We start from the raw sequence: 18997 nt of genomic DNA on the forward strand, positions 1-18997 counted from the left end.
GTCATTCAAGATCACAATTCGATACAGCTTGAAACCACGGCAGATGAAAGGCTCAACGATAAAATTTTCGGGTGACGAGAATATTGCACTTAAAAACAATGCCAAACAAAAGAATAGTAGTATAAAGAGAGCAATAGTACAGATATTCCATGGCGCCAATTGGAGAAACATGCTTCGCAAGAAACCTTACCCTGTAGATTAAAAAACGATGATTGATGATGCTTCTGGCTAGTAATTAATAAAAGAATAATTTTATTAACCTACCAGTGAAAACAACACTATAAAAGAATATTTTTATTAATCGTGCCAACCTACATGAAAACTATGCAATCAATGAAAGATTTAAATATGGAAAGAACAATTTTTGTGACATAAGATGTCATGGAAAAGCATGGCTTCAAGTTAATAACAAAAGTGTTCGGCGAATTTCTTGTTGTATGAGAAACCAATAACTAACAAGAAAAATATAAAAAATAATGACAGATTCAAGTGTGATCAAAATTAATCTTGTAATAAAAGATGTTTTGACAAAACAGCATGACTTGGACTTGCAACGCAAAATGGAAGGAGCGGGGTAGAGCAAAACATAGCAATGCGTAGGGTTTCACCATGCAGTAAAATGATAAACAAAAATTGTATCGCACCCCCAATATATAATCTCAATTGCCTCTTACGAAATTTGCAAAGCCAAAGAAAGGATATAATATGATACATAAAACTAAAAGCAATTTGAAATCAGTCTTGCAATATATTTTCTCTTCAATGCAATATAGATTTCATGTGGTCCATGAAACTTAAAAGAGATCCAATCGAGCATACTACAACAATGTTATCAATCAAGAACACAACAAATTTCAGACCGGAGACACCTTAGATCTCGATGATCTTGGTATCTGCGACAGAGTTGGCCTTGGCAATCACATCTCTTCCAGCAACATTGTAAACAAAACAACAGTCACGGACGTTGGACAGTTGGAGTACCAGCATCAGCCACTAATTATATCTCAACGGTGGCACAGGATCCAGTAAGCCCACCATTTTCCAGCAAGTGGAGCAGCTGTGCTGAAATTAAATGCAGGTTGAGATTATTTGGTTAGAATTCCAATGGGGCTTTGGCACATACGATTTCCTAGCAATGACAACCAGAATTTTCCAGTGTCCCAAGCATCTGAATCATCTTTACCATTTGCAGGGGATGGATGAGCCTGTACTGATGGTATATACAGCAATTGCAAGCATATGATCAATAACTAAGAGCTAGTTCACCAAATGAAGTGAAAGTTAGAGTTTATATTTATATTCTTATTTTGTTTGTTTGGGGACACCTAAATGCAACAAGTTATGGACATCTTACTAACAAAAATGAACAATAATTTCATATCAGCAATTTCCCGATACTTTTCAAATTTGACTGAGAAGTAATTCAAACCCTAATAGAATCCCTTTTTTTTCTACAGAAGCTATTGTTGCTCTTTTTTTTTTTTACTACATGAACAAAGTAGCTTCAACAGGAATATGGAGCGAAGACAATTTAGAATGCAAGAGTTATTCAAGTGACAAAAATGATAAAGTTTATGATATAGAATTCTAAAAGGTGCTTTCTTTACAATCCAGATAAATGAGGAGCTCGTAATTAACATCGCATAAATAATATGTACCTACTAGTAGCATCTTTGACAAAAAGGAAGATTCTACTCATTTGCCACTGAAGGCCACAGATATATCTGCCCCTGCAAGTGCGAGAGTTCCTGTATTATTAGTACAAAAAAATAAGATGAAGATATGAATTCTGATTTTGTAGAAAAGATAAACCGAACAAATTCTAACTTGCCTAAATACCAAAATACTAATGATAACTTGTCTCATTTGAGGAGCTAGTTGTCAGCTGCAACAAATGATAATTTGCAATATTTTGGACCAGAAGAAGGGCAGCCAGATGAAACTGTTTCATCTTGCTTAATCTTATAGAAAAGATATGTCTTGTGATGATTTATTCAACCTGCAAACACATATCCACTACTTCCATAACCTTGTAAATAGATGTTAGGATTAGCAACCAAATTGCTGTGAGACTAAACCAAGAAACCGATGCAGTACAAGGCCAGAATTTGGTTGTTGAATATCAAACGACTTGAATCAGCTTGAATTTAGTATAACATCAGCAGGATTTAAATGTATAGTGACTGTTATGAATATCAAACAGGTGGGTTTACACGCATATTCACAGAAGTACAATGTGCAATATTCATTCTTTTATTTCATCAATTGCATATTCATGTGACGAAAAAGGATTTGCTGATTTGACCATAAACTCGCCCAGCAGATACAACATGCATGTTTCATGTAAGCATGCACAAAATTATATTTGTTGCAATCTTATGAAACCAAATCCAGTAAATTGAGATTGGCTATATCTTTTGCATCTAATAAGTTGGAACAATGTCGGCCTTGAGACTCGCGTTCTTCTAATACTCTTTGGATCGCATAATGACACCTGCAGAACAGTGAACAAAAACAAAAACCTGCATCAATGACAGATGAATCACATATCAAATGGTCTAATTTTTTTTAATCAAAAACAAGATTTACAAATCACAGTATAAGAATTAGGGAGATAGTACAAAATTGTTTATAATATACCAAATAAATGAAAGTTGCTATATTTTTTCAAATTCATGGCCTTTAGTTTCTAATCTTCCCTGGAATCAATTCTAGGAAGCAATGAATGACAGTCACATAAACAAACAATTCAAGAAACCTGAAAAAATAAACTGAACCAAGGTTGTTTGGTTTGGTTTTGTGCAGTTCTTCTTCTATATAAAATCAGTTTTGATTTCAAGCATAAAGACCAAAGAAATTTGATCTGGTTTTGCTGTGGTTTCTCTTGCAGTTCAAATCAGTTTTAGACTTTTAGTTTCAGGCATAAAAACTGAAGACATTCAGTTCAGTTTTGGTTATTGTACAATGTACACCATGGGGTAGGAAATCAAGCTGCGTATATGTATTACACTGGATCAGATGGCTAAGTTAGCTAACGAGTTCTTATTTCTTAATCTTGGATCCCACAGAATCCAATTTGGTTATATGGATACCCATTCTTTACCACAGCCCCCAACACACATTCTTCCTTCTCTCCCTCTTTTCTCTCTCTTAAGAAATGATCAGATTTTTTTTCCTTTTTTCTATATTTGCTTCCCTCTTTCATTACTTCAAGATTTCCATCCTCTTAATTTCATGTCCAAAAGTTGTGTAGCAAATAAAAAGATAAATGTTGTGTACATGTCCAAAAAAGATTGGTAGGCAGTTACCTCCAAGGGAGATGATCAATGAACATATGAGATGTAACTTTGATATCTCTGAAGCTTTCCCTCGTTGGCAGAAAAGCTCTATAATTATGGTCTCCCTCAAAAAGTTTCCAACTTTTCCAGAAAGGCAAAATACTTTTCGGTTCTCGTACTATATGAACAATGCAGCCTGGCAGAAACATTTCTGGTGGTTCTACCGGTACCTGCGTAGATGATGGTTGGTCCCCCATAAATTGGGTCATCCGATCCATGATTAAGCATGTGTCCTTGGAACTGACAGTTCTGCAGGAATTTGCTCTCCAGACATCACAGTCTACCAAAACCTGTGTCTCTGAAGCATCATCATCAAACAAAGAAGAATCCTCCAGATAAAGATCTTGATTCATTTGGGCACTCACTACAGCAAAAATATAGAAATATATGTTACATAAGCCTAAAAATTCAGACTTGCTACAACCATCCACTAAAGGTAATCAACAGTAACGACTTCTAAATAACAGCATAAATAACCACCTGTGATTGGTTTGAATGGCCTCCTTTTAGAAACATGATTCTTTTCAGTAGCTGCCAAAGACGGTCTCACAGATGAGGCAGAAACATTATGGTTCTGCCCATCCTCGAGGTACTTGTTAACATGAAGGATTCTTCGAGCAAACTTTTGTATTATAGCTGAATCAGCCAAAGAATCATCTGAAAGAGCGTTAGTTGCAGCAGAACGAAGCCTGAGGATTGAGTTGACTGAAAGGCGTGCAGAGAATTCATCATTGTAAACAATGCTGCAAAGAATTTAGAACATGATAGTTAAAGGCTGTGCATGGGAACATATCCCCAGAGTAAAATTTTAACCATACTTACGTAGTAACAAAGTCTGTGCATGCTTCAGCTATGACAAAATCCACACAAGGAAGAGTTCCATAAGCATAGACATGTAAGTTCGGGTACCATCGATACAACTAATAGAAGAAAAATGAAATGATGTAAAGGGTAACAATCCATTTAATAGCACATTTGAACTTAAAAGGATTAAAATATCAAGCTCATTATGCAAGAAAAAACTAGATTTTGTATAAAAATAAAAATCAGAAAATAACCAATAAATATGGACTTTTCACTCATAGTGAAAACCATATGGAAAAATTATTGAATGTACTAAGTATTCTAAACTGCAATACAGAATAGATTCAAAAACAACAATAACAACAACAACGTCATAATGAATCTTTTGCCGCCATTTAGAGTTGGGCCACATGAATCTTTTAACGTATTGAGCTCCATAGATAACAAAATCCTTAGTTAGATTAACGGCATTCAAGTCTTTATTAGTAATTTCTAAATAATCTTCTTAAGTCTCCCTCTGTCTTTCCATATACAATAACAATTAATTATGTCACCTCTCTCAAATACTGCATTTATAGACCTCCTCAGCATATATTTATACCAATTTTATATGATTCTTCATCATTTTATCATCTACTGAAGATGCAATTAATTATTCATGAATAAAATCTTTTATCACTGGTAGCTCCTCACAACTACTCAACATCCTCTAACTCTTGTGGCGTATATCAACTAACAAAATCTCATTGAGATCTGTAAACTTTCTTGAGTCCTTGACTATAAAAGTAACTGCTAAACTCGTATGAGAGTTCTGAGGATCAATTGGTGCATTCAGAAAAGTTGCCTAAAATTTAACATGTGGAGAGTATTTGTCTGTCACTGGTTCATTGTTGTATAAGGTATTTACTGTTTTACCATGTTTAGAGGTTAAAGGTTTCTGAAAACATAAAAGTAAACTGATTAGGAAAAGAACTGATACACAGCATCATTCTGAACATCCTTTTGTAGAGAACACAAACAGAGCAAATGGAAAAAAGTAAACACACTTATTAATCCAATGACCCACTTTTAGTTCATGTAAACATGATAAACCAGGTAAACACTTCACCAATATCCCACAAGACTGGCCAAAACTAAAAGAGGATAGCTTATTTAACTGTAGCAAATTCCTTCTATCATCTATTTAAATCTTTCTAAACAATGAGGAGAAAAATTAAACATCTACCATTGTACGGTCAAAATAACATAAAATTGCATTGTGAAATAATGTCTGCAAATACAATATGTGCATTTACAATAATGAACATTGAGTACTAGACAAAAGAATCTGGCAAGCCTCTGATACATAAAGGCTAACATATTTACTATTTTCTGAAAATATATAAGAAAAGAATCAAACAAATGGATCAGACATAATTTGTATACAATAATTCTTCAATTTGTAGGAAAGTGATAGAATTAAGCAATGCATCACAGAAGCTCTCATCAAAAGGTACTTACCCTTAGTCCTAAAAGTGTTGCAATAGCACCACCTAAAGAATGCCCCACAATATTAACTTCATATCCATGACATTCAGATCCAGGTCCCAACAACGACGCCAGAAATCCAGATATTTCAGATGGTGAGGCATCTGTAAGGTGCTGATATATAAGTACCAAATATAAACTAAACGAAATGTGTACATCAAAGACATCAGTTTCACTGGCATGCCATGTCCTGGTAAGCTGACACAGCATAAGCTGGCATCCATGCCATGAAATTTCATGTGATTGGACACTGATCACATGAAAACCCATGCTGACCTGTGGCTGCACCAGTTTTTACAAGCACATGAAATTCATGATCTACAAGAATGACATATGCTTGCTTTAGTTCATTTCTAAAGCAATGACCTGTGGCTGCATCAGAGTTTCCCAAGATGCATGAGATACACTTGCATTAGTTCATTTCTGAAAAGAAACATCCCATAGAGCAGTTAACAACCAAACATAGATATTCTTAAATGACCATGCAATTTGAAGAACTTGTTGTAGTGTACCAGATAAAATTTAAATTTTCACTAGAGAAGCCCGTAAGAAAATTTCCATTTAAAATAGCATAAGATTGATGCATTTCCTAAAAATTTGAAAATTCTAGCATGCACCGGCCATCATGATTCTGGACCGAGGTGACATTTGCTCTCATTGTCCATTTCTAATGGAACAACTAAGTGAATTCCCCCTTTACCCTACATGTATTAAGCTTCTTGTTGAAGGTGTTCAAGATTAAAGTTCTATGAGATCTTGTCGCAAACTGTCAACCTACTATAAAGTCCTTACTAATTGGTGACATTCTGAGTAAGGAAACTTGAGCTAAAAGTGCAGATTACAATGAAAATAGTTATTTAGAATGAGAGCATTTCCAACTTTGAAACATACTATTTGAGCGACCAAACAAGACTCACCCCTATATGTCATCTCAAGTTGAGAATACAGACCAAGCAACAAATTCCTTCATCCCTCAAAGTAAATTCAACAGGACGCACAATAAGATCTTAACACCATGCATGGTCTAAAGGTCCTTTAATTATATTCCAATAAACAAAAAGACATAGCAAAGAGTTTAGGTTCTTCCTAGGAGATATATAATATCCATCAGTTAAAACAAAGGCCATCACCAAATAAGCTGATGCAGAACAATTTTATCACAAAACACTGAGTTCCAAAAGTTATATTAGTGGATTGTTTCCAATTTAATTTCTTATAGAGTATTTCCAAAATGCATGAAAATAATTTAGTCATAAGCATATCAAAGAGTAAAGAAATACTGAAGATAGCAGATTGAGTAATTGAAATAAATTCCTGACCTTTGTCTCCATGTTCGCCATCAATTTGCATGAAAAGTTCCCTGGCAGACTCAACAATCCCTGCATGTCCATAATGTGGGAAAGAAGAAAGAACTTTTTGTCTCTTAGCTGAAGGTAAATGTTCACTACTGCATAAAGTGAATAAATTGAGTTTCAGTTGACTTGATAGAGCATGGAGGATGCAAAAATATAAACAAGACAAACCAGATCATCAAGAATCTCAACTATTTGGATCTAGTACATGGACTTTTTTTTCTTTTTTTATGACTGGAGATCTATTGAAGGAAACATCAGTTGACAAACTAGAAGCCATCAAATCTTTTCATTTTTGTTTCTAATAAAATGCATTCGAGCAATAGTAGTGGATGAATTCACTAAGGATTTTCCTAATAAACTTGTGCATATTGTTTGCTAATGAATATGTACATTCATCGACAAAAAAGGGTCAAATTTGGGAACATTTACAGGTCCTGTCTAGCCATCTCTGAGTTAATGTAAATCCAAGTGCACAATGAAATTTGCAAAATCTCTTAGTAAATGAATTTAGTGTCTTGACCACTATCTGTGCTCGATAAAGTAAAAGAAAGAAGACCATTCATAGCATTAAATAGACCTTGATCTAGAGGAAATGATTAAGGATGTTCTATATTCTCTAGTTCCATCAGCATTTTTTTTATTATCTTCATTACGAAACTTGTCCAGTATAATGACAAGATTTGTTAAGGAATATATACATGACAATGTAGGAAGATATGGAGGATATACAATCAAGAATTAAGGTACAAATATGACGAACAAAGAATTTAAAAGAAAGTGATGAATATTAGCGGGCCAAGGGCAATCATGGACATGTTAAAAGTCAGAGAAAAGAGATGCTAATTTCATCTGAAACATACATAAATCCACATAAACATGTTAAAGGTCAGAGTTAGAGTGGATCAAATTAGATTAAGCACGGATTTACGTGCCTGAATCAGGAATCAGGTTAAAGCAGACAACCTTAAACATGTAGGCCAGGTATAAAACAAACCAAAAGTAATAGGAACTTTGGAAGCTTGACCGTTGGGTATGTAATAATGAAATCCAATAGCTTAGGCATTGCAATTGATTCAGTAAGTGAATCTAGACATAAGAACTAAGAAGATTTCAGTCATGTATTTTTCCTTCTTCGAGCGTTGGTTCTCAGTAGAAATGACTCAAGCTTGTGCATAGTGTCTTGTAATATATGATGTCTCTGTAGATGTAAAAATATTCCCTAATTACAAGAGTATCATCCAAACAATTTTCATATTTAGCATGCTTGATCAAAACAAAGCTCATTGCCACAAGATGGTTTCCATTCAAGGACTATGCAGGTTTTAATCTACCGGCTATGCTAAATTCAATCCTTGAAGTCTGATTAAAACTCAACATCAATTCAACTTTGGACATATATAGTTTTGCATGAAACTGAGAACAGTACATAGCTAACACATTATAGCAAGGAGCACATGTCAAAATTCTCCAGGGTTTATACAGACTTACAGAGTACAAATGTATTTAAAATATTTTCTCTCGAGGATAACTGTCACTTTGAGTAAAAAAAATTAGACTAATTAACAGAACCATTCCAGAATCCTGACATCAACTAACCATCTGTGTTCGTTAAACAGGTTCACAAAGAAGGTAACACAAATCCTGGAACTTCTAGAATAAATCTTCTTTCATCGTGCCATATGTAGCAATCAGAAGGCCTGCTAACTCATCTTCCAACAACAATAGATGTACCATATAGGTACAGCATAATATAGAAAGGCAGTGAACCAATTAGGAAATGTTTCTTTATTGACGACTCTGATGTCAAAATATAGAAACATGATGTGGATCAATCAACGAACTATAAGACATATTTAGATACAACAAAATGTATCATCTAGAACTATATGCATTATTTTGCTCATCAAATAAGAAATTATTAAGATGAGGTATTGCCGCATCAATATAAAGCATTAGTGGAACAATCAAACAGAGACGACAAGGGATGTGGATAGATAATAGTTACTTTATCAGACCGTCCAAATCCTCCACAGTTAGGGCGCACTCCCTGCATAAACCATCAGTTATGAGATCTTCAGGCGTCTCAGTTCCACGTATAGCAATTACTATGGTCTTTTTATCATGCAGAACCACAACAAAGTAAGCAGCCTCCCGCTTTGTCTACAATGTCAGCAAAGGAAAGAGATGTCAGATGGAACAGAGATACCAAAATTATCAAAAGCTTTTCATAAATATAATGCATGATTTGACACTAATTTCAAAGGAGTTGAGGTACAATTGCAACCAATAAGAAAAACTAGAGGTTTCCAATAGTTAACAGGAGCAGACATGGTCACTATTGCCAAATCATCCAATTTCAAGTATCTAACGATTGCATACTCTATAACTAACTTAAATCAGACATCTCCCACATCATGTTGTATCAGGAATCATGGGCACTAGTGAAGAAGAATCCAAGCATCAACTAATGTTTTTGTGACATGCAAGACAACTGAAAAAACATATAACACTCGTTTTATTCAGGAACAATAAGTGGTGCATCTTGTGAGATTATGATTGGAAAGAGTCATCTCCCTCCTAATTTACAACAAGAAATTGCCTAGGTATCTGTAAAATGCTGAACCTCCTGCAGCTCGCTAAGATATCGATATGCATTACCAAATTATAACAGAAAGTGTGTCAAAAGAAACTGTTTCATGATCATGAAATAAAAATGACTCAAAGTACTATTTTTTCTGTGAAAAGTTATCATTGTTCATTCATATTTGCCTGATAACATTTTCTAAATGGTAACAAGACATTGAAACAATCCCTATTTTTCTAAGAAAAAAATGTGAAGACACATCTGTCTCTATCTCATTATGAAAATAGAAATGAAGCCTATTTTTTAAAAATAAGAATCTCATAAAACATGTTCCAAAAATTCAGAATACAGTTCTGCTAGACTTAAAAGCATCAATGCAGTCAGTTAGAACTTCTTTGTTGTGATTGTTAGAATTTCATTTAGTGCAGACACTAGATATTTAAACCTATTATTCTCGTGTCAACTTAAATGAACTGCTGTCAGTGTTAAAGGGTCATATGAAAAATAAAGGCAACTTCCCATTTTCATTCTAATAATCATGTGTTAAAAAAATTATGATGTAATCATGATAAATGTGATGATGCAGCAAAAAATAAATACATTTTAAGTTTTTAATGACAATTGACAACTAGCTGGAGGGAAAACTCAAATGCTTTCAGTTGCCTAATTTACTACCTCAAGTCGCAATTTTATATATTATGCAAAATGCAGCCATCCTCCCAGATCATGATCATGATATAGACATCAAAACAAATTTTAGGATAGTAAAAAGGAAGTATTCAAAGGAAAATCAGGCTTTCAGGTGGAAGGTTGTGACAGTGAATGCTGGCCTAGTACAATCACAAAGTTTTGTGCCATTCCAAAGGTGTTATGAATACTCTCTACAATGCACATTACTCGTCAGTTGGCACATGCCCATAAAACGATATCTTGATGGTTGGAACAAAACTAAGTTTTGTGCAAGCAAAACTGAAAATCTTAGTGGTAATAGGTGAACCAAATGAACTATGCCAAAAGTGCTCTTTTACCATATCATAACCAGCAGTCTATAGTCATGTTAGTTAATGGCTTGTTTCAGTGAGCACAGGAGGACAATGCTAATTATATTATGCTGTCAAAACATAACAAAAACACTACTGTGCTGACTATTTTTAAAGCCTCAATTTGACAATGTGCAACACACATAGTGCAGAAAATTTAATGCCTTTCCTAGTTCTTGGTGAGACACGACTTAAGTAACCTTACTTGACTAACTCGACCCTTACGAAGAGCTTTAGGTGGTAGATTGACAAATTTAAGGAAGGCTGCTGCATGTCCACGCCACCAGTTATCACCTTCAAGTAAAGGTCGCCTATTAAGGAAAACCTAAGAAAGGGTTAGTATCTGCAAATCAATATAGACTACAGAAATCTCATCGGCTAGGTATTCAATGACATGCATATAAATGCAGAATTCTATCAGGCTGATAGAATGCTTCAATAAGACAATTAAGTCATCATTGGAAATAGCACTTCAAACTTGGCAAGCATGCAAATTGACGAGGAAAAAGGGTGTGGCATGAACATAGTGGATGCATTCTTGGTCAATGATGTACAGCTGGTACAGCATACAGGTAAATGTGTTTTATCAGTCGAGAAGTAATATCACGGTCTAACATTTCAAGGGTAAAATAGTTTCTTTTCATTTCAAGGTTATATACAGTTCATTCTTGGCAATAACTCTACTCTAGAATAACAAATGTATATGAAACAATTCCAGATATCTCATGGAGAAACTGAAACCTGTCACGAGCCCAGGGAGTCAAAAATCCTTGTCTATAAAGCCACGCACAGGGAAACAAGATGGGGTTTCGACCAAAATCAAGCAGCGGTCCCTGCATTAAGACCTGGACATTAGAAAATATTCTTAAGAAAGCATGAGTTTCATAGAACTTTGGAGATAACTGTGTAAGCGGCTTCAGCGAACTGATGGAAGAATGCTGCCTTTTGAACAAGTATATCAGGTGCATCCAGAAGCTCATCATGCAAATTTTGCATTTGTTTGTGGCTTTGCAATAGAGCAAGTCCTGAGGAAGGGCATTAAAGAAAAAAAGAAGAAACAGCATATTTAAGTATGAAAAGGGTAAAGAAATTTAGATGTGCAGAAGAAACATAAAACTATAAAAGTATTTCAAAGATATTTTGTTAAAAAGGAATCTTGATCAGATGAAAATGGCACAAGAACCATAATATTCTAAGAGAGTTTTGATGAAAATCTTGATTTAAAAAAACTTTTTAATAATCTTATTTATGCTCTGAATGACTTGCAAATGGGTTACTACTAATGGTCAAGATCCATAACTTCCAAAGTGAGCTAGTTGCATATGCAGTAGCCAGATTGTGACCCCATGCAACCCACCATTGCTTATTGCAAAAGTCAAGAACATTCTTGTTATTGATGCATTCACAGAATATCCAACCACTTAAATCCAATTCAAACCTTCTTGAAGCTGTAATTCTTAAGTTGAAGTTGAAACATAAGAACAAACCTGTCTCTAGATGGAGGCACAGAGCATTCTACTTAACATCTTGTATTCTCTAGAATAACTTAGCTAGTAGATGGCCACTAAAGCCAAAATGGATCAATTCAGAGGTCAAAGCTACTTCACAAGGAAATCAGATGGCCAAGACATTCATCAAGTTACAGAGGCAACGACAGACTGCTAAGCCAAATGCAGACTGGAAGATATAGTAATTTATAATAGTTTGTTTAATGCAAGCTTAGGGTCCCATTAAACATTTAATGATGGGTTTTAAACTTTGAAATGAGCTTTGTTTTCAATGACTCCAGCCAATAGACCACCCTGTTAAATTGGAAGTGAGATTTACACGAGTCCATTGATTGGTTTTTACCAGCTTTAGTTTAAGTATTAATTGAATCAGGTTTAAACTCACACTGGACTTCATTTATCTAAATAGAGACAGTTGTAGTCCTACTATATCCCTAGAGATAGATCTTTAAGCCAATGGTCAAGAACCTTCCACCACAGTCCATCTCCCAATTTTCACCTCAAAACTTCTCCAATCCCCCCTCCCCCTCCCCCCCAACACACACAAAGCTAATTGTTGTGTATTCTAACATTGTAAGTTAGGAATCTATTCTGTTGGATGTGCAGTGGGGCATTCTTTGCCATTCTTTTTTCCCAGCATCATAACTCCTGCTATGGTCTACCAAAGTAGAGCATAAGCTGGTTGTTTCTCTCTCTATAACAGCAGAACTCTCCTAGTATCTGTCAGGTCATCCACCCTACATATTTTCATCTAATATAGAAATCTGTCCCTCTCTTTGGCCTTCCGGATAGCAATTCTCCTTTTTTTTCCCCTTAATCTACTGAAAAAAAAAATTGACCACTGAAAAAAAAGTTGTAGAAAATAAAACCAAATATACACAGAGAAAGAATAGGGAGGAAATATAAATATTAATAAACAAGTGTACCTAAGCTAAACATAGGAGTGGCCGTTGAGGTTGCTACCATTTAATGGCAAGTGACCCAGATGAGAAGAAAAGATAATTGTTGGGGCACTAAAATTTATCTAAAAGTTTATGGATCTTTCGAGGTAACAAGATCGATCTAAAGAATGGATCTTGCAACCATAGAACTCTTGGGACACATAGATCAAGGTCATCTCACAAAAGATTAGTGCTTACAACTACAAGGACCAACAATCACTTCTGACGAACACAGGAAAGACATATTAACATAAACAATGCCAGCTAGTCCATGTACAAACATTATCAAATATCAGCTATAAAAAAATTAGGTGATCTTTGCCCAAGATAGTTTCTTCAAGATCCACTATTGAAAAATGATGTTAGAATGCAATTAGACATTTAGTAGTCCCACCTAGACTCTCTCAACCACACCTTTATTGCAGACATGCAAGATACTGATGTTATCAAAGTGGACTTACATATTCCTTTAAAATTAATTATACAAGATTACAAGGTACCAACCAATATTTTCATATAGACAGGAAAAGAAATTATATACTTCTAAGAGTAAGTTTAAATTTTAAAACTTGGGAAGACAACTTAAACACTAGACAATCCACTTGAAAGTTGAAGCAACCTCATTGCTAAGTATAGACCTGTTTATTCAGCACAGTAATTGTCCAATCAGAAACTACAATGTAGTGCTATGATCAGTATTTAAACCATTGGTAACATGAAACGACCAAATCACAAGTGAACAAGAAGATGTTGATGCATTCAAAAATAACAAGTGGATAGCATAAGAAGTTACACATCAACTTATTAAATGTTGAAATATTGCTCTGTATGACGAAAATGGACCTATCAAAAGTTCAAGATGTCCAGTTCCTGATGCTCGATATGCCACAAGATCACCTAAGAGCCTTGCAACAGAGTAAACCTCATCTTCTTCCAAAACACTCCTGGATAAACAATGAGAAAAAGTTAATTTGCAAACTAAAATTATTACTGTAAAAAGCCAAATTACTGAAAGAACCGTACAAGTACTTCACACGTCCTAGGCAGCACAAAGCTTCCCGAATTCCATGATCAAATACCTCCCGGTAGTGTGCTTTCCAGGCAGTATCATGCGTTGAATAAAACGATCTCCATCTCAAAACATCAGATCCCGTAAAGCACTGTATGAGGATCACAAGCCACACCAGTAGAAGAAAGGAAACAACTAAAGTTTTCTTCCATGCTTGATTGACAGCATCCTGTCCTAAAGCACCATCATGAGAATCAATAAAACAAAGTTAGCCACGAAGAGGAAGGAGGCATAAAACATGATAAGAGTGTACTGTGTAAAAAGATACCACGTTGTACATTATCATGAACCATAAATTAAGAAACATAAACCTTAAGTCAAGACATTAAAGTAAATAATTATAAACTGACTGAGAAGCAGGGTGTGTCTTGTTCATGAAAATTTGCAACGTTTTGTGTTGAAGTCATCCCAACTCCCAAGTTGTTTGTAAATGAAAAAAATTGAAACAATCATTAACAACAAATGAATAACTCATTATCAAAGGCAAATTAATTACAGAACTCATGTTGTTTTCTGATTAAGGACAAGTGAACCCAACATCATGAGTTAAAGAAAACATCTTTTCTTGCATGGCGCTTTAAGCTTCAAAGCAAGGAACAGATGGATCTAACAAGGAATGTTGGTGAATGTCATCATGGACAAGGGCACCTGGAAATTTGATTAAGTAGAGGATTAATGTGACCAGATGAAATTCAAAAAATCTTAAATATTTGTGATAAGATCAAATACCTCCTTTTGCATGTTGCTAACAGAAATAAATTAACGGAATTTCCATATCTTTGTTTCAACAAATAGATTCAGTTGATAATGATTGCCTCAACAAATAATCTTAGTTGATAATGACACTTCAGCACTACAAACTACACAAAACAGAACCTATGCTTCGTTTAGTTGATAATGACAAGAAATTGCTTGATTACAGTGAAGGAAAAAATATTTAATTTTGAGAATGGTAGGGAGTCGTAAATGCGAGAAAGGTCACAAAATCAGACCATAGGAAAAATTCAGTGAGTTATTTATATACAGAGCCCCTTCAAAAAATCCCAAACTAAAATAAACTCTAATAACCATCTTAAAAGTTGTAATAAAACAAAGGCAACTCAAACTAGCCCAAACACATTTTGAAGGAAAACAAAACAAATAAATAATCATAACAATCTTAATCTAACACTAAGCAACATCAAAAGAACTCCATGAATCACTAGATGAAAGATGAAGATGCCTTAAAATCCAGCATCATTAGATACAAGCTTCTGGGAATGCAACATCATTGGCATATATTAATGCAGAACTAGTGTTGGTAAACAGCATCTATGTTTTATCTCTCTTACTATGAAATCGTAGCAAGTTAAGCCAACAATTTTTACATCTTTGCTAGAAGTATTTGACATTCCAACGATAAAAACAAGGAACTATTATTCAATTGGAACACTAACGTTTGCTTCAATAATCAGTTTCTACTTTCAAAGTTGTAAATTTCTATTGAGAATTAACTTGATATTTGATGGGGAGATATTCGCCCCCCAATTGCAGCTCAACACATGGCGGCGCATCAGCACAGAGAGTGGAGCCTAGCCAATAATGCGTCCATCTAAGGTAAGTCACAATAAAGAATCCAACGTGAAATATTCCCTTGGGTCAAGCCCACCATAAAAGTCCTGATGTGAGTCACTTTCCACCGCAGGACTAACTTGAGTGTCAGAGAGACCTCGTTAGGCACCGTACTCGACCTTGATCTTCGTGCAGGTCGATCATTAGGCAGACGCCTGAGCTGCCTCCTCAGCCACGTTGAGCCTCTTGTGCACACGGTCTTGGACTGAATCGGGCAGATTCGGACATTACCGACATCCACCACATCAATATTTATCTTTTCATAAAGCTTTTGACTTGAAAATCGCCTACAAGCATAGAGCTATAATAGATATATAGTGCATACAGTTTTTCAATCGGTTCCAGCCTAATTATGATATAACTGAAAAAGATTGTTCCAATCTTCAAGCATATATTTTGATGAAAGCAATAGGCATAACATGTACAAGTTAAACTTATCAAGATAGAGTATGGAAATGAGATAATTACCTAAAAAGCAGGATGTAGATCTTCCACCATAAGATATATCAGTCAATACAATGAACATTAGGTAGATGGCTCCAAGAAATTGAAGCACTGTGACCACCATTCCAAATCTGGTCCAGCAAAGCCATCTTTTGTACCTCAACTACACAACAAAAGAAAGACACCATGAGACTATAACCACAAATAAGTTAACAAGAACTAAAGTATACGAAGTAAAAGAACAGCATGACAAAAGTATAGAAAGTGTGCTGCCTAAAGGTTTGTAATATGGCACAACCTAAACGTTTATGACTATTTGCAATGAGATCAAAACACTATGACCTGTCGACATTGATAAGTGAAGAAAATTTCCAATTCAAACATAAATTGCATCATTTGAAGCGCATCTTCTAATTGATAAGCCCATAGATCAAAGACGACACTTCAAAACTCATCCAAGAAACTTCAAAAAGAAAAACAGTAAGTTATACTAAAATAGCAAGACGTGCACTCAAAACCAACTCAAAAAACTTCAGAAAGAGGAAGCACAAGCGATCTTTCTGGGTTTATAAGAAAACGCGCTCAACAACCATCCAAGAAGCTCAAAGATAAAAGACAAAGTGATGGAAAACGGAATACCCGTCTGTCATTGCGGACAACCGCATCGACGGTTGCGGAGTCAGTAGGACAACTAACGATTATCTCGGCCGTCTCTTGCTGTGCCTTGCCAGCGCCGACCATGGCGACGACCCTAATGCCGGCGACCATGGTTGACGCGGCAAACGGCAGCTTTTCCTCGGCGGAGCAACCGGAGAGGAGATAAACCATCAAGAAACACCCAAGGAGGACCACGCCAATATTCCAAGAACCAAGGAGGAAGGAGGCCCATCGCACCCTCCGGATCTTGGCGACGAAGGTTGTCCGCTCAGCCGCGAGATCGCCGACCATGTGACCGGCGGAGCGGAATAACCTCAGCCAGGCGAGGCAGCCGGAGAGGGCGGCGAGGTGGCGTAGGCGGGGGAGGGGGGAGACGAGGGGGAGGAGGGGTTTGGGCGAGGGCCTTTTAGACATCCTGACGAGACTCCGCCATGGGGTTTCTCGTTGTTGGGTGGTGGGTTGGGGGAAACAGGGAAGCGGAGAACCCAACCGTCCAACTTATATATATACCCTCAACATAATTTTATTTACGTCTCGACCCCTTTCAAGTGCGTATAGAGGATATCTGTGTATCAACCTGCCCTTCAACAAATATGTACGTTTACACGCCTCAACATATTCGTATTTATGTACAAACCTCCCTATAGTATAATTTGATATTGTATAAAAAACCCCTCAACGTATTTGTACTTCAGGATGAAGCCGTCCGAAGTGGCCATTTGGACCACCATTCAAACCTTATCCTGTCCGTGTCAAGTGTGTATTTGTACCTTTATAATTATCTACTTTAAGTTGTATAATATTAAAATTGGCGATGAAATTGTTTTTATAGTTGAAGGCAGTTATTATTTTTTAAGATAATAATTGATTTTTTAAGAAAATGGCAAGCGACGTACCCGCCTTTCCCTTCGGAAGAAGTCATCCTCAAGCGAGGCCTCGTCGGTGGCGCCGATGGCGATCGCCGTCAGCTCCTGAGCGACAGCCATTCCCACCATGGCCGCAATCCTCGCGACGGCCAAGGAGGACGTCAAGCCCACAGCCGCCATCTCCCTGGCGCCGCACCAGCGGCGCCGCATCACGCCCATGAGAGCCGCCCCCAACGTGGCCTCGGCCAGACTGATGGCTCCCATGGCCACCGTTACCCGCCTCACGCCATGAAGGCCGAAGAGCTCCATTAGGCTTTCTCGTTCGGATAACAGAACAGATGAGAGCGGAAGGACGGAGGCCATAATTTGAAGAGGCTTCGAGGCAGCACTACTTTTCGTCTTTCCTCGGACAGGAATGACTTGTTGGGTGCATATGAAGCTTTCTTAGATGTTGTCTATGATCGAAGTAATCAGGAAAACAATAGAATTCCTTCTTTAATTCCTCTTAATATAGCAAATAAAGGAGATACATTTTTATAAAGGGAATCATAAGATTTTTCTCACCAGGGTGAAGAATCAAGAAGTGATCTGTGAAGTAAACTTTGAGCATCATATATAGGGTACCATCAACCTGCAATGGATGACCAAAAAACCTGTGAGAGAGAAGAAATAACAAAGTCACTTTAATAGGAACACAGATATTTCAACTCGATAACATTGACAACATAATTCATGAAATCCATACAAAGTACAGTAGAACTTATGACTTGTTATATTTGTCTCTATGCTAACATAAGAACTTTACGATATACAGGCTATTTCCCGTGATTATTCTTGTAGTAAACATCTAACATTACAAGTTACAATAGGCTAGAGAGGAAAAACATACATAATTTTTGTATGGACTCTCTATGATGATACATAGATTGCATACTTGTTCCTTTCACGGAAGGAAGTCCCTTGGATCAGTAACGTATCCTGTCAAAGCTGAAGCAGCAGCCGTATATGGTGAAGCAAGATACATCTGACCCTCTTTGTGACCCATTCTGCCATGGAAGTTCCTATTTGTGGTAGAAACAAATAGGCATGGAACTTCACAACCAGCCTCCTCAAATATTTGAGAACAAGTCTTCCTGCCAGATCTTGGTACCGGGAGGCTATATTTATCCATTCATACCTACAGAAATTTACAATAATCAACTCAGCAAGCACTGGTACATGCAAGCTCCAATTTGCACCTTTTGCGTGGCAGG

At 36.3% G+C, this 18997-nt stretch overlaps 1 protein-coding gene across 7 annotated transcripts; it reads right to left on the minus strand.

Annotated features, from left to right (window-relative positions):
* Positions 1-741: 741 nt before the first annotated feature.
* On the minus strand, positions 742-18375 carry LOC135583830 (uncharacterized). 7 transcript variants are annotated; one of them, XR_010480648.1, is made up of 16 exons: positions 16861-17331; positions 16246-16384; positions 14121-14340; positions 13941-14041; positions 11552-11673; positions 11390-11481; positions 10854-10959; positions 9030-9184; positions 6989-7116; positions 5643-5773; positions 4161-4258; positions 3819-4081; positions 3309-3702; positions 1832-2494; positions 1663-1730; positions 742-1062 (listed from the first exon to the last, which is right to left on the minus strand). XR_010480648.1 is itself a non-coding variant. In XM_065087167.1 (15 exons), the coding sequence occupies exons 2-15, from the start codon at positions 18105-18107 to the stop codon at positions 2377-2379; spliced, it is 2400 nt and encodes a 799-aa protein (XP_064943239.1). In that variant the 5' UTR covers positions 18108-18199; positions 18309-18375; the 3' UTR covers positions 742-2376. The 7 variants fall into 7 exon arrangements, 2 of the variants coding, with proteins under 2 accessions (XP_064943239.1, XP_064943238.1); XR_010480646.1 differs by having other exon boundaries at positions 1659-1730; XR_010480645.1 differs by having other exon boundaries at positions 742-1730.
* Between the last annotated feature and the right edge of the window lie 622 nt (positions 18376-18997).

Source organism: Musa acuminata, chromosome BXJ1-10 (assembly GCF_036884655.1).
Source record: "Musa acuminata AAA Group cultivar baxijiao chromosome BXJ1-10, Cavendish_Baxijiao_AAA, whole genome shotgun sequence".
Lineage (NCBI taxonomy): Eukaryota > Viridiplantae > Streptophyta > Magnoliopsida > Zingiberales > Musaceae > Musa > Musa acuminata.